Source organism: Ambystoma mexicanum, chromosome 3p, assembly GCF_040938575.1.
Source record: "Ambystoma mexicanum isolate Mex_15411 chromosome 3p, UKY_AmexF1_1, whole genome shotgun sequence".
In the NCBI taxonomy this organism is placed as follows: domain Eukaryota; kingdom Metazoa; phylum Chordata; class Amphibia; order Caudata; family Ambystomatidae; genus Ambystoma; species Ambystoma mexicanum.
In genome coordinates this window covers 1,001,299,301-1,001,320,424 of record NC_090925.1, presented here as the reverse complement: position 1 = coordinate 1,001,320,424, position 21,124 = coordinate 1,001,299,301, and the positions used below count along the sequence as shown (strand labels likewise).

At 47.8% G+C, this 21,124-nt stretch overlaps 1 protein-coding gene across 3 annotated transcripts in view; it reads left to right on the top strand.

Annotated features, from left to right (window-relative positions):
- The window catches only part of LPIN3 (lipin 3), a 679,959-nt gene that overhangs the window by 642,704 nt on the left and 16,131 nt on the right, over positions 1-21,124 (top strand). For all 3 annotated transcript variants that reach the window (XM_069652299.1, XM_069652298.1, XM_069652300.1), the window contains exon 19: positions 5,910-6,013. In XM_069652299.1, the coding sequence (XP_069508400.1) occupies positions 5,910-6,013 (104 nt within the window). The remainder of the gene's footprint in view (positions 1-5,909; positions 6,014-21,124) is intronic.

Sequence of the window (21,124 nt, the reverse complement as noted above, 5' to 3'; positions counted from 1 at the left end):
GCGAGGCTAAAAGGAAGACAGTCCTCGCCGTACCGCTTCTTGATGACATCTCCTCAAGAACCCTGCCACGGCTCCTGCAAAGAGGGACCGGTACGAGAAGAAGTACCGGGTCCCCGACGCTGCCCCCTTGTGCCTTAGGGCGCAACCAACCCCGGACTCGGTCGTTTCGGCAGCGGCCAAGAAGAAAGCGGGGGGGGGGGCATCGGCCTCGACTTCAACCTCCCCTCCGGACGGTGAGGGTAGGAAACTGGATGCGATGGGACGACGGGTCATCTCATCTGCAGCGACGACCATCAAGGCGGCCAACACCCTGGCCATCGTAGCCCGCTACGACAGGGAGGTGTGGTTCAAGATCGCCCCTCTGTTGGACTTCCTTCCGGATGCCAAGAGGGCTGAGGCCCTGGAAATCTTGCAGGAAGGTGAGATTGCCTCAGACCACGCCATTACGGTGGCCACGGACATCGCCGACACCGGTTTCTGTCAGTTGGGCAACAGCGTTTGCCTGAGACGACGAGGATGGCTCAGGGCGACGGATTTCCGCCAGGACGTTCAGACCAAGGTTTTGGACATGCCCTTCGATGGGAACAACCTTTTTGGCAAGGCGGTTGATGAATCCCTTCAGACGATCAAGACGGACACGGAGACGGCCCGTGCACTGGGTGTGCTCCAACGACGACGGCCGTCCTTTCGGAGTTCCGGAGGCAGACAGGGTGCCTCCAAAGGAGCCGGCAGCAGCTCCTCTACTTACCGTCAAGCGGCAAGGTCTTTGTCGCAGGAGGCCTACAGGGGACGCGGCAAGTCAGGTTGATCCCGCCGTTGTCGCCAAGGTGGTCAAGGAGGCAAAGCGGCCTCCAAGCAAGATTGAACCGTCCGTCGGGTCGGGCCCCCGCCAAAGCACCCCGGGGGGAAGCCGGCTGACGAAGTTCGTCGGCGTGTGGGAGTCCATCTCCACTGACCGTTGGGTGCTGGACGCCCTGGCCCTGGGGCACGTCCTCGAGTTCCAGAAGAGGTGCCCCCGCATTCCTCCCGTGGCCAGGAAGGAAAATCACGTCCCTCAACTGCTGTTGGAAGTACGGGCGATGCTCAGGAAAGGTGCCATCGAGCTCGTCCCAAAGAGGCTTCGGGGCTCCGGAGTTTACTCAAGATACTTCCTCGTGAGGAAGAAGACAGGAGGATGGATCCCCTCCTGGACCTGCGACGACTAAACAAATACATCAAGGCACAGAAGTTCCGGATGGTCACCCTCCAGCACGTGCTGGGACAGCTGGAGGAGGGCGATTTCCTGTCGTCGTTGGACTTGGAGGATGCTTACTTCCGGCTCACGGACCTGGGGTTCTCCATCAACTTTCCAAAATCCCACCTGGTCCCGTCGCAAGTCGCCCTGTTTCTGGGAGCACAGCTCGACACAGTGGCGCGGCGGGCCTCACCGTCGGAGGAAAGGTTAAGGGCCATCCTAGGAAAGGTGCAACGTCTACTGGCCACGGACGTGGCCAGAGTGAGGTCTATCAAGTCCCTCCTCGGAATGATGTCCTCGTGCATTTATCTGGTGCCCCATTGCAGACTTCGGATGCAGCCCTTGCAAGAATTCCTCGACGCCCACTGGATCCAGACGACGGGCAGCTTCGAGGACAGGATCTCGCTCGACGAAACGTTCTGTCAGGCGATACGATGGTGGGGTGTCCGCGCTCATCTGACCGGGAACAGGCTTCCTTGCCCCAGCCCACCAGGTGACGGTGACGACGGATGCCTCCCTGGAAGGTTGGGGAGCGCACACCGGGGGCCTCCACGCGAGAGGCCTTTGGTGCTCGGAGGAGAAGATTCTCCACATCAACATCTTGGAGCTCCGCGCAGTGTTCTGGGTCCTCAGGTCCTTCTTTCCGTCCCTCAAGGGCAAGGTGGTGAGGATCTTCACCGACAACACCACCACAATGTTTTACATTCGGAAGCAGGGCGGATCCAGATCCCCTGCCCTGTCCAAGGAAGCCGAGGATCTGTGGCATTGGGCCATCGCACAAGGGATGTTTCTGGTACTCTTTCATCTGGCAGGGATAAAAAACACCATCGCCGACTCACTCAGCAGGGAGCTGCGCTCGTGCCACGAGTGGGAACTGCGCCAGGATCAAGTGGACCGACTCTTCCGACGATGGGGCGAACCCCAGATCGATCTCTTCGCGACGGCGGCGAACTCCAAGTGCCGGAGGTTCGCCAGCAGGTTTGCCCAACCGACGAGCATGGGCGATGCTTTCTCGTTCCCCTGGGACGGCCTGTTCCTTTATGCATTCCCGCCGTTGCTACTCCGGCTCGTCAACCAGCTCAAGAGATCCCGGTGCAGGATGATCCTCGTCGCACTGGCGTGGCCGAGGCAGATCTGGTTCCCGGACCTTCTGGACTTGTCAGCGTCCACACCAGTCAAGCTACCTACGGACGCGGATCTTTTCTCCAGAGAAGGAGGCGCCATTCTTCATCACGAACCAGAGTCGCTGAACTTGCAGGCCTGGCTCCTGCAGCACTAGAGTTTGGAGGATACGACATCCCGGCCGACTGCAGAGAGGTTCTTGCAAAGGCCAGGGCTTCCTCAACTCTCAAGTGCTACGGACACAAATGGAAGAGGTTCTCTATCTGGTGCCGGGCACAGAAGATTAACCCTCTGCGGATTACGGCCCCTCAAGTATTGCCGTACCTACTGTCTTTGGCCAAGGCTGGCCTATCTCACGCTTCCATCAAGGTACATCTGGCTGCCGTCTCACGTTACACCAGAACTGCAGGACGGGCGTCCTTGTGGTCTCATCGTCTGGTGAAGGAATTTATGAAAGGACTGTTCCGATCATTCCCACCGGTGAAGGCCCCTGCCCCGGCGTGGGAGCTCAACGTGGTACTAACTAGGATCGTGGGGGCCACATTCGAACCTACGCATTCAGTGCTGTTGAAGTTTCTGTCGCGGAAGACAGCATTCCTCGTGGCCAACACCTCTGCACGACGAGTGGGAGAGATCCAGGCCCTGTCTTGCAGGGCCTGGATCTCTCCCACTCGTCGTGCAGAGGTGATAGCCTCCATACTTGACTTTTCACGACACGAGGGTGGTGCTGAGGATGCACCCCTCCTTCATGCCCAAGGTGCCGTCAGACTTCCACCTCAACGAGCCCTTGGTGTTGCCAGTTTTCTTCCCGTCGCCTTCGTCGCCGGCTGAGAGGACTCTGCACTCGCTAGATGTAGCTAGAGCGCTGAAGTTCTACGTGGACCGCACGAAGAGTTTCCGGAAGACATCACAGCTGTTTGTGAACTTTGGACCTGTGAATCAAGGGAAGGCTCTCTCGAAGACTTCCATTTCCAGATGGCTCTCCGGCTGCATCATGCACTGTCACCGGTTGGCAAACCGGCCGCTGCCCGGCCGTCCGAGAGCCCATCCGACCAGAGCGATCGCTGCTACTACGGCGTTCCTATCTGGTGTGCCCCTGCTCGACATCTGCAGGGCTGCTACGTGGGGGTCGACGCACACCTTCACGAGCTTCTACTGCGTCGACCGGGATTCCAAGGAGGAGTCCAGAGTTGGCCAGGCAGTGCTGCGCAACCTGTTCGCCTAAGGTGAGCCTGGTGAGGAGGTAAGAGTTGCTTAATGTTGAGTTGTTGTATTGCTTGATATTGAGCCTTGTGCCACCTCCCGGGGTTGTGCATGTGTATATGTATTCTTATATTCATGAGCATGTGAATCCATGCCAGACCCCATGCTGGAGAAGGAACAAGTTACTTACCTCTAACTGTTGTTCTCCAGCATGGGTCTGGCATGGATTCACATGCGACCCCTTCCGCCTACCCCTCTGCGGCTCTTCACTTGGTCATACTGCCACTTCACGTGCTACCAAATCTGAGGATGGCTGCCAGGGGTGGGGCTTAGGGAGAGGGCAGTCATTGGATGGGGGCAGTATGACCCAGAGACCAGTGATTGGTTACTACTGAGAAAGACAGATCAGAAACGAAACTGATACTGATTTATTTCTATACCGACGATTCCCGGCCTGACGACGGGGAATATTCATGAGCATGTGAATCCATGCCAGACCCATGCTGGAGATCAACAGTTACAGGTAAGTAACTTGTTCCTTATAGACGGTTTGTGTGATTTATTTTACTAACCAATCCGGTTTGTATAACATAATGAGAAATGAAGATAAACTTGCAGTACCCCCTTTTCCTTGTCTCACCCAAACACCACCATTCTCTTTAATCTTATGAATTCACATGTCCGCACGCTCCAACTCTTCATTTGTATGTATCATTCCTTGCCTCGCTGCACTTCTTTCTCTTTCTGAATCGTGTCTTGTCCTACCAGTATGTGTTTTTGTTCCTTCCTCTTTAAATTGGTTCTGAGAAAGACTTTCCCTAATGTAAGGCATGGAGAAGTGTAAATCCAGTTCACTTGGTGAACAGTAATTCACGTTTTTATGGGTTCCTCTATACACTAGTTTCTTCATGAAGGCCAGTGCAGGCTGGTTTATTGACCATGGTATCTAGGTTATTGCCAGTAATTTGGTAGGTTGGGACACAAGAGTGAGCAATGGGCCATTTGAGGGTTTGTGATAACATCCTGTGTGCAAATAGTTTTGTTTATCCTGGTGATAAACTGTAGGTGATCTGCTGTCACAAATGATTCTATTTATTTTGTTTATTTCTTTTGAATTTTCCTTTTAGTTTTAATATGTATATTTGGGCTCATTGAGTACATCACCTGTCCCTAGTCTGATATCCTGTCCCTCCACCTTCCTCTTGCTGTTATGCAGGGCCTTATTTTGGAATTTTTTATCCAACACACACGTGTTTGTGTAGGGGATTTCATTTAGCAGCCTTCCGTCTCTCCTTCCCACTTTTGAGCAAGCAGGTTGAGGACTGATATATTTAATAGTGACATCCCCAGTGAATCCTAGCAGACCAAAGCATGGTCTTCCCTATTGGTTAACGGGGACTCGTATATGAACAGCCCAAGGCGGCCAATCTAAATTGATTATTAAAGTCAAGTTGCTGAATCACCCATGATTTCATCGTTGCCTGCCCAGTACCAATACAGTTAGCAAGTCTTGCATCTGGCCACCTCCTAACTGCAGATTTCAATCTTGTATTAATTTTAGATCTGAGAAATGTATTTCAAGGCAAACTATTAGGTATGTTTTCATGTTTCAAATGAGAATTCTGGTTGCTGATGGAATTCTCTTTGATTATTCTAGGGTGCACCTACTTGCAAGAGGGTGTGATTTGCAATTGGTATTTACATTGTCATAATTGCCACTTGTCCATCTTTTTACCTGTAGGCACATTATTCGACAACTGAATGGACATATGAACGAGAAAATGTTACTCATTTCTTTTGATATTCCATGTATGTTAATCTTACTCGGATAGTTTGTGGATATTCTGAATATCAACCAGATTTTACTTTTCGTGCGTCTCCAAGACCAGCCTAAAAATTATTTGCTTTTCAGTTAATTGCAAAGTCTCTTGATGATGACAATAACTTGGCCATGCTTTCTCTACTTCACAAAAAGGGCTTTGTGCATTGTGTAATATTACTCTGTGGTCTGTAAAATATGAAATTAGTAACAAAATTTCACAAAGTGAATTGTGATAGCCGCCCTTTGATTTCTTCACTTACGTTTGACATCCTTTTCCTGTATTTCTGTTCCTTGAATCACATTTGTTTATTCATCATAAGACTCCCCCATTTATTTTCCCGTGAAGTCTCTCCATAGTTTTCTTCCACTTTTTTGTTTTGCAACTTTTCACTCTTGCTTCCCTGCTCAAACAATTCTAACCTCTTCTATCTGTTTTCCCCCTCCCTATTTGTCTCCCTTTTCATTTTCCAATATCCTATTCCACAATCTTAATCTTTGAATTTCTCTTCTTTTTTTTCATTGCCACAGGATGCCTATGCCTACAAACAAGTGGGACTTCCTGAATCTCGTATCTTCACTGTAAATCCCAAAGGAGAACTCATCCAGGAGCTCACCAAAACTACCAAGTCTTCGTAAGTGGTCTCCTGCCTTATGAAGGCCATCTCCACACAAGTGGATACTACTATATAAAATACTAGCCTGGACTCTGTCAAATGAGTAGGGAGGAAAGGAAATGTGCTATAGAGGCCTGAAGAATGAAATATTGTGGACACAACCTTTACACGGTTTAACTCCTCAAAGCACTTCGATGAATGATCTATGCTTTTATGTTATAAAGCACAGTGTGGTTCTTCTCTCAGGAACTCTATTCGCTCTCCTGTATTGTACATCCCTCAATGTTCTATTTCCATAACACCGACAGACCCTGTTGTGAGAAGGGTTGTAGTACTGTTTTATAGCTGTCAGGCATTGGTGTGAGGAAGTTGGCACCACTGTTCCTTGTAGCCTTGCACATTAGCTACTCAGAGGAGGTTTCCAATGTTGTATCTTTTTTAGCTATAAGAAACTACAGTGGATGAGCCAGATTGGAGGCCTACAGAATGAACTTGCTCTGAGATCCACAAACAACCTGCTACACTGTGTATTGACTGAGGCCAGCAAGTAGGCCTCTGAAATGACTCACCTAGAGTAAAGAGTTGGGCCCAAAAGCTTGAATTTCACATTGAAGATGGAAGAAGTCATACAATTCTGTGCCTTAAATTTTGACATAGTCCTTTTTTTGGTAGTTAACATACATCCATGCTCTTAAGAGTTTGGAGTGAATGTCTTCTGTTAGAAAAAATGGAAGTCAGTGGTTGCGTAAGAAGACTAGTAGAATTCTACTGCCCTCTGTGATGAGAGACAAAGTAGCAATTGGATTTGCGAAAGTAAAACTCTGACCAAACTGAGTGGAGAGATGGACTCCAGGGAAAATAAACATTCCAACAGCATATTTCTGAAGCTCCATAGCAAGTCTCATTTTACACACCGTTCAATCTATGGGATTCATTTTACTACCTTATTTCTATTTTAGGATGGTTTTGCTTTTGGTGTGACTATACCCCCCTGACTTACTCTGGAACTATCTAGTGGTGTGTGGCAAAGGGGCCAGGGATCTCCCAGAGCTAGTGTATGATGGACCTGGAGAGCGGTGTGGGAGGATCCCCTTAGTCACTCACCCTCTCTTGGCCTCGGTCTTTGGCAGGGTGGCATCACATGCCAAAGAAAGTCACCACTTACTCTTTAGGTCATTCAAAAGGATACCACAGATCCATGCAGGCTGCATAGGATACAGTGTCCAACTTCCCCCAGAAAGTATGGTAAGATTCACAAGACACTATACACATTATAGACACTAATCTGTGACCCTGCTGTAGGCATAGGTCCGCTGTGGTCATTAAGTGTGCGCAGAGGCAGTAAGGGGAATCTTGGTTTAAATCCAGAATTCTCGCACGGGTGAGAATGCCAAACATAAAATGAGGAGGGACCCGCACATTTTTAAAAAAACCTGGCCCAAAGCAGAGGTGTGGATGTTTGAAGAAGGTGGTTGTGGCAGGAACTTAGTGAGTTAGCAGGTTTTGATGAAGGTTGTGGAAGGAGTATGTTTGATAACAGATGGAAGGAGAGTTACCGGATAGAGGTTAAGGGAAGGCAGGAGGTGGCTGTGTCAATCCGTAGGGGGAGGCTGGAAGTTATCAGGAGTTTTGATGAGGTGAAGTGGTGTGGAAGAAGGTGGAACTCTTTAGGGGGAAAAGGTTGGAAATTATCAGGTGCTGGTTGGTAGAATTCATGTGGAGGTGATTGGCAGCAGTTGGCAGGATGAGGGTGGATGTCCTCTGGAGAACGAGACTAGCAAGGTGGTAGGTAGCAAAGCCAGAAGGGTGAAGATGTAACTGCTGGCTCATCGTTACTGCACTTGGTCAATGACCCATGAAAGTGGCATCTCTCAGCACTTGCCCCAGCTTCTGCCCCTGTCTGCACACTTGCACGATCTGAATGCACCATGCCTAGAAGATAATCTATCTGTTTTTCCCCCGTGTCTCTCCTCCTTGTATGGTGGTGCCTCAATGCACTTGGAAAAACTGCAGAATCGTCGTCAGACCAATTTGCTGTTATCTACACCGTTGATTTTATTATATGCACTTGTTCCATGCACCCACTCGGACCATGCAGACTTGTATTGTTCAGAAATTCAAGGGCTCTGTCATTTTTTCCCCCTTGTTCCCTCCCTCCTTGAGCGCTTTGAACACTTGCCTTGTGTATATGCGCTTTACAAATAAACAATACCATACCAAAACCAAGGGCTAGGAATGTGTCCCGGATTCAAAGATGCTAAATCTGTGGTGGTAGGAGTGGTGAGCAAAAGTGGCATGATATTGAGGAACAGCACCAGAGGGGAAGTAGAAATGTTGCAGAGCAAGTCAACTTCAGGACTCTTTAAGTGAGGGAGATGATGAGTCCCTCTTAAACTCGCTTGTGTTAAATGTGAAAGGTAACCCTACTTGCCTCTCTTAAAGCAGAGATGAAGCTCCACTTGAATCTTCAGGACATAGCAGAGGCTGTGACATCTTCAGGAGCTAGAAAGAGGAACGGAAGTAGTTTTATCTTATCCACAAGACGCAAGCTGGCGCACATCTATAGAGAGTACTTTAGAGACTATTTGGAGGCATACGCCAAACCCTAGTGAACTTTAAAAGGGAAATACTCAAGCAGATGCAAATGTTAAGAAAAACACTTGGATTTCAATGTTAAAACCCGTTGTTACTTTACTTTTGTGCTTGGCCTCTTTGTGGAGCCCACTCAGCTATGAGACCGTGGTTTCTTAGTAGCATCATAATAGCTGCTTTTCTCACAAACGGCTATGGTGATGTCCTCTGCCTGATCCTTGTAGTGCGGAGAGGTAACCTTTGGGGGCCATGTTCTGCTAACTGCTTCATTATGCAGGCCCAGGGTTTGTATGATCTTCATAGGCTTCCTGTGGGACACCCAGGAGGCCGAGGTTTTTCCGCCATTGGAAAGTGACAGATATCCAGAACACCTGCTCGCTCACTGTTCCTTTCTGCAGACAGTAGCACTACTTGGTGGTTTCAGAGACTGCTGGGTCTCATGGCATCATGTGTTCAGGCGGTTCCTCTGGCTAGATTGAAGATGCAGAGAGCTCAGCTAGCACTCCAAAGTTAGTGGTCTCAAGCGCAGGACCAGCAGTTGTCTTGTACCGATCAATCAAGAATTGGTTCAGGATTTGGTGTGGTGGTCCGATCCTTGGAATCTGTTGCATGGAGTTCCCTTCCAAGTCCCCTTTCCACGGGTGATTATCGCCACAGATTTGTCCCCGTTTGGCTTGGGGACTACAATTAACCATTTTCAAATGTTCAACCGGTGGTCGGGGGAAGACCAAGCTCAGCATATCAACTATCTGAAGTTGAAAGCCATCTTCCTAACGTTGAGAGCCTTTCTCCCCAATATCTAGGGCACAATGGTGTCCATTAGAACAGAGAATTCTGTCTCAATGTCTTGCATCAACAAACATAAAGGGACAAAATCCCCTCTCCTGGTACTTTTGGCCCTGCAGATATGTTTTACCATCGTAAAGTGGTTCTCTGCACTTACCCATCCTTCTTCCGTGAAGTAGCATTGGAATTCCACATCAACCCAGAGATCTGTTTTTTCCAAACCCAGACTTTGAACCGTAAAAGTCCTTCATGCCTTGGACGTCAGGAGGACTCTAAAATTTGATTTGGACAGGACCAAGGATTTCAGGAAGTCACCTCAACTATTTGTGACATTTGGAGGTGCAAATCAGGGGTTCTTCAGCCTCTATTGCTATTATCTCCAGATGGGGAGTGGCAGCTATTTTGGAAAGCTACTCTCTGCAAAATCGTTCTCAGCCTAATGGGTCTCATGCTCACCTAGTCCGAGCCAATGAAGCTTCAGTGACTATTGTACTCCTAGGCCATAGTCCCATTTCCTCCATACGCCCTCCCTCCATCCCCCTAAAATGCCTTTGCTTCAGTTAGGCGTCAACCTAGACGGGTGGAAAAGGACTAAGGCACGAGGCCGGAGGCAGGGCTTAGGGAGGCAGAGCCTGTGTACACGCATGCGCCGGACCTGCGTAAACTCGAAATGACTGACATTTTTTTGTATGCTGCTACATAAAGCTTCTGTCCTGTAGGACAGAATGTCCCACACGTATGGAAGAAGGGGGACTATGGACTAGAAGTACAGTAGTCATTACGGTGAGTAACTTTTCCTTATAACGGTGATCATTGGTGTGGGCGTTTTGAGAAGGAATCTGTGTGTTTGGAGAAGGATGCAGAGCAGTGAGTGAAGTAGAGAGAAGTGGAAGCTAGTGAAAGGAGGAGAGGGATGCTGGTGAAAGCAGGAGCAGAGGGAGAGAGAACACAGAGGAGCAGAGGTGATGGTATTGGGAGTGAGGCATGTTACCCCACATTATTTTATTGCTTATAGTGCGAACCTAGCTCAAACAGCAGAGCGCTTTACAATAGGAGGGTACCCGAATTGGGCTTGGCATTTTATACAGGTGTCCAGTCAAAATGTCAAACATTTGGTCGAATGACAAAAATGTCGAAAAAATGTTTTTTTTTTAATGCTCTATTTTTTCATTTACATGTTTTTTTTGGGTTCCGCAAGTAAAGAAAGGGGGTTAAAACAGAAAAATAAATTTAAAAAGGGGTGTTGGGGGGAACCCCCCCATTTCGAACAAAAAACAAACAAAAAAAGACATTTGGAAAAAAAATTCGACATTATTTTTTCGACATTTTGACTTTCGACCAAATGTTATTCGAAAATGTCACTATAAACCTTTTATACAGTAGCAAAGTACAGTTATTGGGGAGAGAGAGGGATTTTTGTGTCCGGCAGGTATTATCATAATAATTATAATGGCCATTTATAACACGCTTAATACTCAGAGGTTTCTAAGCATGGATCAGGGATCTAACCTGTGTTGCGCCGCATCTCTTGCTTCCAAGGCGAGCGTGTTGCCCCTGAGCTATACTCCGGACCCAAAGAGCTTGTTGAATAAGCTATGTTTTTAGTGTTTTGCAGAGCTGGAGGATGATGGGTGCTTTTCGAGACTCTGCCGGGATTGAGTTGTAAATGATTTGGGTGAGGCAGCATTAGGACTTCAAGTAAGTCTTCAAGAATAGCTTGGCCTCCAACCTTTTGATAGTTGCGACGTGAGGTGCGGGAGCCTCGAGGTGTGTAGTTTAGTTGCCAAGTATGATGGTATTCCATTTGAGACTGCTTTGTTAGGTGAAGCATGTAGTTCTGAATATGATCCTAGCAGAGAGTGGGAGCCACTGAAGCATGTGTATTATTGGTGAGATGCAGTAGAGTTTGCAGGCACCTGTAATGAGGCGTGTGCCAGGTATGTGTTTGGTAGCCCAGTAAGGAGTGCATTTCCCCCATCTATGTGAGGGATCACAATGGCGTGAACCACCATGTGGAGTTCGTTCAGGGGGAAATTAAAGGTTTGATTTTGCCGTGTGTGGATCTGTAGCCATCGGTTTGTGCCTTTTTGGCTATGTGCTTTTGCAAGTAAAGGCTACCATCAATTTTTAGAAACCTTTTAAATATATAGAAAAACGAATTTAAAATCACTTGCACAGTCATCTTCAAATTAGAATACAATCCAGAGAAGAAACCATCCACAACAGAAAACCATATACCACACCCAAGAAAACAATAACATTTACAGCATAATCTCAAAAGAAAGAAAACACAACCTCCAAAAATGTACCACTGCAAAAATTCAGAGGGCGTTTCCCCTAAAAGGAATATATGCCACCATTCCTCCAACAAGAGCAAACTCACATTCTGTATACAGCGGTGCAAAAACCTGGTTCTTAAAGTAGTTAAACCCACACATGCCATAATTAGATGTTTCAATGATTAATTTACATTACCCTCCTCACACAATTTGCACGTGGGTGCATTCATATCCAGCTTCTAATGAATCATCAATACCCCCGTAGTTGGGTACAAATTAAATTTAGCCCTCCTAAATTGAGTCGGAAATGGGAGCAAGGGAACTTCTTCTGGTATTCCGGGCAAGAATTAATCGATCTACATTCATTACCAAAATGACTTGCCAATTTTTATTGTTTCCTTTTATCCTGCATATTTAACCAGTCCCACTGCTGCAACTTCAATCGAGGTATCCAAGGAGGCCAAGCACCTATTACATTTATCTGCATTAAGTGGCCAGTCCACTTTGCCGTTTAGTTATTTAAAATTTCTAGGGGCTTTGCTGAATTTTTCAGAATAGACAGTGACTTCCACAGAACGGTCACATATAGCGACTGCATGCCCAACTCAAATCTGATGAACTCCAGGGGAAGACTCTAGGCAGGTGTAAGACTTTCATCCCATAAAATCCCCTCCAACTCTTCCCAGATATGTCATGGCAAGTTTAACCCTGTCTTAGCCCCATATGTTAATGACAGCGTCACTTTTTGTTTATAGAAAGCTAAGACTGGAACAATAGTAAACATTCCATCTCTCCTATGTAGGGCTTGTCCTTGGCTCTCAAATCTGAGACCCAAATATCCTCATTTATGCTCTGATTCTACCATATCCTAAGTATACGATTGAAATAACCATCTCTAGGGGCTCGCGGCCTATATGCCCTTTTGAACCCCTTATTTTGCTTCCCTCCAGATGCAGATATTCTTGTAAGGAATCGAATCTGCGCTGCAAGCCTATTGGTGTTTGGTCGTTCAAAACTAGGTCATCTGCATAAAGGATCCAAGGTAAAGGTCTCCCATCAAGTTTGGGGGGGAAAGGCATTTACACACATTTGGCAGTCCCCAAAATCCACAAGGTATAGATTGAATAAAATTGGTGCACGCAGACAACCTTGTTTCAATCCCCTAGGAGTCTTTATTCCTTCAGATAATTGTTCCTCAGAGTTCAGTCTAACCTGAATTGATGTTGGCGAATAGAACTCCATTATTGGTATGAGTAATGAGTAAGTCTTTGGGGCCGTTCTTATCCTGTTTACACTGTCGGACGTTTGTTTCAAATGGATGAACGCCCAAAACATTTTTGTTCTTTTTCATTGACTTCAGCTTTAATAGGTTTAGGATAAAAAGGTTCGAACAGGTTCCTACCCCCTTAATGAACCCTGTCTGACTGGGATCTAACCTGCCGACTCCACTCGCCCCCAAATTCAGGCGATGTAAGATCAGGGTGGCAAATAATGTCCTCATAATGTCCAAGAGGGGCGATAGGTCGATAATTTATTGGATCTTCTCTATTGCCCTTCTTGAATATAGGTATTGTAATGGCCGTCTTGCACGACTTCGGGATCTCTCCAGCACCTAAGATTTATTTAAACAATACATAAAGGAAGTCTGTCCATAATACCAGTGATTTCTTGATCATAATATTGGTCAAGCCTTCCAGGCCTGCAGCCCGTGACTTGTTTAAATGTCCGATTAGGATCTCAATACCATCTTTATCAAAATCTACACACCATTTCTTATGTTTTATATGGTCGTTTCTCATATTTGTTCCTTGAGGAACAGCCAAAAGATCTGTAAAATATTTGACACGATTTTATTCCGAGACCGCATTGGTTATGAGCGCTGCTTGCAGAGTGCCATTATTGATAATTCCCAAAAGCAGCGACGGTTCCTTTTACACACTACCTCGAGCATAGCCTCAGCCTACTGTTGCATTTGTTGGGCTTTTAACGATCGCAACCAGTTTTTTATATTGGTCCAGCATTGGATCTTTCATGGATTCACATGCTGTGAATATTCCCTGTCATCAGGCTGGGAAACCTCTGTAACTTTAACTTGGCGTTTTCCTGTGGAAAACTTCGACACTTCAGTGTCCGATTGACATTCTTTTTGGGTGCTTTACGCTACACCAATAGGACGTCTGATATAGATAGCCCGGCCCCCGCGGCTTCCCTTCAGATTTCAACTGTCTCCAAACTGTTGGGATCACCTTGTGTTTCTCTCCGTGTTTTGCATGTGCATTTTGTATCCGGCCAATATGTCAAATGTGGCCCAGAAAAAAATCTGTCTTTGGCTACCTTCGGCCTGAAGGTCTTCAAAGGGGATGGTCATACAGACTGTCTCTACTGTCTTTACCCCCACCATTCGGTGGATGCTTGCGTGATATGCCAGGGGTTTTCGCAGAAGACTTTGAATGACCGTAACCACCGGCTCATCTGTTGGTTAAAAGAGGGCACTTGCCCGGCTGTGGAATTAGGTTCGGCCTGAGGAAGCCAGTCTTCAGTGAGGTCGGAGAAGCCCCCTGAGCATCGACGAGCGGTGTCGGCGGAACTCCCACAAGCAGCGGATGGAGTTGCGTGCGTCAGAGGTGGGGAGCGGTAGCAAATCTTCTAGGTCCAGGGCAAATCATTCGAAGGGGGCGAGTGGTTCCTTGCTATCCAAGTCAGATCGGCCTGACAAGTCCAGAGGGTCAGGTGGTAGGCCCGAGAAGTCCAAGGTGTCGGACAAAGGACAGGCGAAGCTGAAGGAGTCTTCCTTGAAGCACTCCTCGTCGTCGAAGGATCATCATAAGTCCTCATCCAGCTGGGATTCTTCGAAGCACCATTCCGGTTCTCCATCCAGAAAGTCTGAGTAACCGGTGAAGGCTAAGACCATGGAGGCCTCTGTTCAGATGACGAGAGCGTCGACTGATGTTCCCTCGTCGACTGGGATAGTGCCGTCTGTATTTCCATCGTCGACAGTGGTGTCGTCTGCTCCGTCCACGACTGTGACTGACGGTGGTCTGCTGTTGTTGTTGTCGATGCAGATGGAGTTGGAAGGTTTGTCGACGGGTGGGCCGTGGCAGTCAGCCGGCTTTAAACCCATGCTTCCAGTGGACATCATGCAGCAGGTTCCGACAGCGTATTCAGTTTCCTCGGGGATGGAGGAGGAACATGAGCCGCTTTTTGATCCGTCGGCTCTGAGTCTGCAGAGTGCACAGCCATCGACGTCAAGTGGGGTAGAGGCTGGGCCGCCCCTTTACCCGTTCGTTCATTCTGAAGAGGGGGAATTGCCTTATTCAGATCCGGAGAGTGCTCCACGTGATCCCCTGTCAACGGTGTCTTCGTCGCTGACGAGGGACGATGCTTGGGACACAGATCCTGAGGTGAAACCGCCCTGTAGCCCGGCACAACCATCTCCGCCGGATGATATTGGGGCATTCCACGCCATGATGGCGAAGGTGTGTCAGGACCCTGAGGACGAGTGTAAGGACTGCTTTCTCTTCGACCGTATGGGAAAGCGTCAAAAGGCGGCCTTCTCGGTTCCGATTCTCGACCGCGTGTGGCAGCAGGGCTTGCGCACAAAGCGCCACCCGTTTTCTGAGCCTGCAGTGAAGGGGCGTCTAGAAAAGAAATTCGAGGCTCCTGAGTCCACCCCCAGATGTCTCGTGTCGCAGCCCGCGCCAGTGGTGGCGATGAGCCTTATGGCCAGAAGCCATCACAAATGTGTCACACCCCCAGACAACGAAGCCAGGAAGCTGGACGCGTTTGGGAAGAAGGTCCTGACGGTAGGGGCTACTACAGTAAAGGCTGCAAACTCCTTGGCCATTATGGCCAGATATGACCGGGAAATGTGGCACAGGCTGGCCCGATTCTCGATCATCTCCCGGAGCAACACCATAAGGAGGAAATGCTGTTGGTTAGGGAAGCGTAGGAGGTCTCCAACCACAGCATCAATATCACAGTGGACCTGGCAGAGTCAGGGTTTAAGCAGATCAATAATGGTGTGGTGCTCTGACGGCAGGCCTGGCTGAAGTGTACAGATTTTCGCCCAGAAGTCCAGTACAAGGTCGTCGATATGCCCTGTGAGGGTGAACACTTGTTTGGGGAGAAGAGAGATGAAGCCCTGAAGGGGATAAAAGAGGATACTGAGACGGCAGAGTCTTTAGGTTCCTTGCAGAGTGGCTGCCCTTTTTGTTCCTTTTGGGCATTTCGGGGAGCTGCTGGTAATGTCTAGTTTGCCTCCTCCAGAGATCGAAGTTACGGCCGCTCCGGCTACTCATCACAAAGCTATCAGCGCTCGGCCCAGCGGCGCTGAAGAGCAGAGACTTTCAAGCTCAACGCAAGAAAGGTTCGCAAGCCTCGGCTGCTAAAGGAAGAAAGTCAAAGTCTCAACAATGACTGCCATGTGGCCAGTCTGCTGGGGGGCAGGGTGGCAAGGTGGCAATCCGTGTCGACGAGTGGCAACTTCCCTATTCTGCTGAAGTATGTGACACAGCCGCATCTTCCAGTCTTGCGGCAGGAGGTGGTATTCATGCTAGAAAAAGGGGCAATAGAACCAGTTCTGGTGGCGAAGCAGGGCCAGGAGGTGTACTCCCGGTATTTCGCTGTAAAAAAGCCCAGCGGCAAGTGGAGGCCTATTCTAGATCTTCGGGCACTCGGGGAATCTGCAGCGCCTGAAGTTCAAAATGCTCACACTTCAGGATGTAATCTGTTCGGTGCAACCGGGCGAGTTCCTGGCATCATTGGATCTGCAAGACGCCTATTTTCACATCCCGATGAGGCAGAAGCACCGCAATTTCCTGCGTTTTATGGTTGGCGAGGATCATTACCAGTTCCGGGTCCTTCCGTTTGGCCTGAGGTCATCACCCAGGATGTTTACGAAGTGTCTGGCTCCGGTGGCTGCTTTCCTCTGCTGGGAGAGCCATCATGTGTACCCCTAACTGGACGACTGGTTGGTAAGGGGTTGGTCGCCAGAGCGGGCAAGGGAGTCTCTCATGGCGACTATGGGCCTGTTAGAATGGCTGGGATTTGCCATCAAATTCAAGAAATCCTATTTGATGCTGTCCAGGGAATTGGTGTTTCTCAGGGTGCAGTTTGTCACCCAAATCAACCTGGTGAAGCCCTCCGACGAGAGGGTGGGGAAGTTACGAGCCAAAGCAGGCAAGTGGAGAAGGGGGGTACGGTGGTCTCCATCCAAAGCTTACTCACTTTTGGGGGGCATTGGCGCTATGTATCCGGCTCCTTCCCAATTTGCCGCCTCTTCATGAGACCAGTTCAGGAGTTCCTCGCAGACAGGTTGTCAAGTGGATGGTTATGGTCAGACAATCTCGTGGTCGACGAGGGGTTGGTGCAAGCCCTTTGGTGGTGGACTTGCGAGAGCAATCTTGTGCAGGGTCTGCCCCTGCTGGAACTGGAGTTGCGAGGAGATGACATTGCATATCAATGTACTCGAATAAAGTGCGGTTCACTGGGCCCTGAAGTCATTTCTCCCAGGCATCCGAGGAGCAGTGGTGAGGGTGTTGACGGATAATACCACCACAATGTTCTATTTTAGGAAACAGGGGGGGGGGCACGCATTGTTGAGTCCTGTCAGAAGAGGCGCTAGAGGTTTGGCATTGTGCTCTGTCTCAAAGGATCCATATTGTAGCTTTCCATCTGCTAGGGGTACTGAATGTTCAGGCAGACGCGCTCTGCAGAGAATCCAACATTGTCTGGAATTTGCCAGCAGAAGGGCTCATCCGAAGTCAATGGGGGACGCGTTCTCGTTCCTGTGGACGGACCTCTTTGCGTATGCGTCCCCCCCAACCCCCCCTTTCCACTGATACGGAGGACCATCCAGTGGGTCAGGAAGTATCTGTGCAGGGTGATCCTGGGGGCCCCGTTCTGGCCCAGGCAGAAGTTTTCGGATCTCCTTCATCTAGCGGTGGAAGAGCCATTTCGTCTCGGTGCGGACCAAGATCTCCTGTCTCAGGACGACGGCGTCTCTCAGCCTGGCTGCATGGCTCCTGATCACTCTGAGTTCGGTCACCTAGGTATCTCCCGAGAGTCCCCGGATCTTGGAAGCGGCAAGGGCCCCTTCTACCAATGTATCATATGGTCGGAAATGGGCACAATTCTTACATCTTGCACAAGGAGGCCTGGGTTATCATCCATCAAGGTGCATTTGGTGTCGATTTCTAGTTTCACGAGAAGGCGACATGCTGCTCCACTGTTTCGTGATTGTTTGCTTAAAAATGTTCTAAAAGGGCGTTGCACCGGTGTGGAGCATCAATGTGGTTATCTCTGCTCTGATGAGACCTCCGTTTGAACCCATGTTGACAGCTTTTTTGAAGTTCCTCTCATGGAAGCTGGCATTTCTAGTGGCGATTACCTCGGCCATATGGGTATCGGAATTGCAAAAGCACGATTTCTGAAGGACAAGGTTATCCTGGCTACTAACCCGCACTATATCCCAAACGTGCCATCAACGTTTCACAGGCTTGCTTCTATTGCCTTGCCCACATTCTTTGCTAATGTGTCCACGACGGCAGAAAAAGCCCTTAATTCTCTGGATGTTAAGAGGGCGTTGAAATTTCATCTGTACCGTACCCAAGACTTCTGTTAATCGAAGCAGCTGTTTGTGGCATTTGGTCCCTCCAACAAGGTGGACTCTATTTCCAAGCAAGGGCTTTCCCGGTGGGTCTAGTCTACAATTTCATTTTGTCACACGAAAGATGGCAAGCCTTTGAGAGGCACTTCGAAGGCTCATTCTACACAGTCCATGGCGTCATCAGTGGTGCTATGGTCTGGTGTGCCGCTTGTGGACATTTGCCAGGCGCTGGCTGGGCATTGCCTCATATCTTCACCAGGCACTATTGTCTGGGACAGCAACATGTGGAAGATGTGCAGGTGGGACGGGCGGTCTTACAACGCCTATTTCAGTAAGGTATGCCCTCCAGCTTCGGGGGTTTTCTGTTACTCTATTACTTGCTGGTTTGTGTTCTCATGCATGTTAAAGAGTGTTATTGGTGGGTTTGCCTGTGATAGACCGCCACACATTGACCTTACTGCTATGTAATCTATTCACAGCATGTGAATCCATGAAAGATCCAATGCTGGATAATGGAGTAGTTTCTTACCTGTAACTCCATTTCTCCAGTGTTGCTATCTTTCATTGATTCACATGCACCCACCGGCCGCCCCTGCAGGCAAACCTTGGTTCGGGTTCCCTCTACTTTGGAGGTTAAAATCTGAAGGGAAGCCAAAGGGGCAGGGCTATTTATACCGGACGTCCTATTGGTGTAGCCTAAAGCACCCAAAAAGAACATTGATAGGACACTGAAGTGTCCAAGTTGTCCATAGGAAAACGCCAAGTTAAAGTTACCGAGGTTTCCCAGCCTGATGATGGTGAATATTCACAGCATGTGAATCCATGAAAGATACCAACGCTGGAGAAATGGAGTTACAGGTAAGAAACTACTCCCTTTCGCTTCCTTTTGAACCAAGGCTTCATGTTCCAAAGCATTTGCCTGAGCTTCCCGAGATCTCTACGGAGAAGCTTCCTTGCCTCACCTAATTCCTTGTTATAGATGTGTTTATGCCAGAACTCGGGTCTATGAAAGGATATGGATCTACGTTCAAATTCCTTAACAGAACATAATATAGGGTCAAAGGGTCATTAGCAATATGATCCTTCAACCTAGATGCAATGTGCTTCACGTTATGGGGCTTGTTATTTAACCCATTTCTACCCTGGGTAAGGCAAATATCTTCAACCATCCGTTCCATAACTCTTTCCTTTCCTACCGATGTAGCCTTCGAAAGTCTATGAACGCTATTACCCAATTTAAGTATAGACAATGACTCAATCCCCTCACGGAGGTTGCCAGAAACAAAAATGTATTCCATACATATTTTTAAATGATCACAGGCCCAAGTATGATTCCCCGGGAAATCGTCCCTGGTCTGGCCATTTAGCATGAGATCATCTTGCGTCTCAACTTTTTGTATCCATGCAAAAGCCCTGTCTGTAAAGTAATTTGTTGTGGTTTCCTTAAAATTCACTGGATTACCCATTTCATCCAAACATTTAATATTCAAATCACTGCACAACATTATGTACGGATCATTTAGTTCTACTTGGCATTCATCAATCAAAGCCATCACACTATCAATAAAGCAGGCAGAATCAATCTTTGCAGGATTCCAAGTAGGGATTAAAAATTGCCTAATTGTAACGGATTTTCTGATCGTTTGGTCAAATTTCACAATTGTCAGTTGGACCCAATGATTTGGGTTCAAGCGCTTGATTACATTTATCCCTTTGCCTGATTTAATTTGTGTTAATAGTCCAGAGTGGGGTCTACCCAACACTCATTTACTGGCCGGGTTTAAGTAGGCCAAAAAGCCATCACAAAGGGGAAGTGACCAAAGCCACATTTCCTGCGGACACAAGATGTCTGTATCATTCAACTTCTGGTTCTTTACATTGAATAGTTGCAGGAACCCACGTGTATTCCAACTCGCATCGTCAAATTCTCAACCTGATGCGCACACTCTACCTATTTATCACCAAACCGGGCCAGTGAACCCTGCTGCAAGCCAAGACCAGTCATCAACCTTGCTTACATTGGGATTTGTAACCACATTTTCCTCGACCACTCTTTCCCCATTTTTTTTCACAAGCAATGGTCACTTTCAGTGGATTAAAACCCACAGCCGACATTTCCAATCCTATCATTTCCAGCATTTTGCAAGAATTTAGAGTTCTGAGGTAGGTTAAGTCCAAAGTCTATTTAGCTGGCTTTGTCTTTGGTCCACTGTCTTTCAGTAGCATTCTTCCCTTGACATTTCTATTTAAAAATGTTAGGTCTGCAAAGTCATCTTTTAAATTAAAACCCATTGGGGCAGTTCAGCAAAAGCTTCCTCTTGGCCTGTTTTTATCAAATTTGATTTTAAATGCAAACTTACCCAATCAATTCTCGACTCTGAAACAAATTCAACTACTGAAATATCAGATTCTATATAGTGAAGTTTAGGAACGTGATGTATCACGTTTCTCTGATTTTAGAATGTGTCCATCACGGGTAAATAAGAACAGTGCTAATATCAATGTTGCCCAATTCTCTCAAACCCTGATTTGCATGTTGGTTTCTTTCTTGGAATTAAAGGCGTTGACAGTCGCAAAGTTGCGTTTTTAAGCAAGAGTTTTAAATTCTCCTCCATTACTCACACAAGGTGAAATTTCTCTGATTCTGCTCTTTATTGGTGGCAGAGCTTTGTGTCATAAATCTTTTCAAAGACGGAAGGAGCTTTAACCTCTTCTATCACTGGCGACTAATCAATAGTCAAGACAAGTCTATAGTGTATGTTGAGAAATTGAAGAAGCTGTTTGTTGACGACCCTTTAGGCTTAAATGCCGACCTCGCTGTTAAGTGCGTTGAAGGGGCGGCTACGATTTCATTAACCTCTTGTC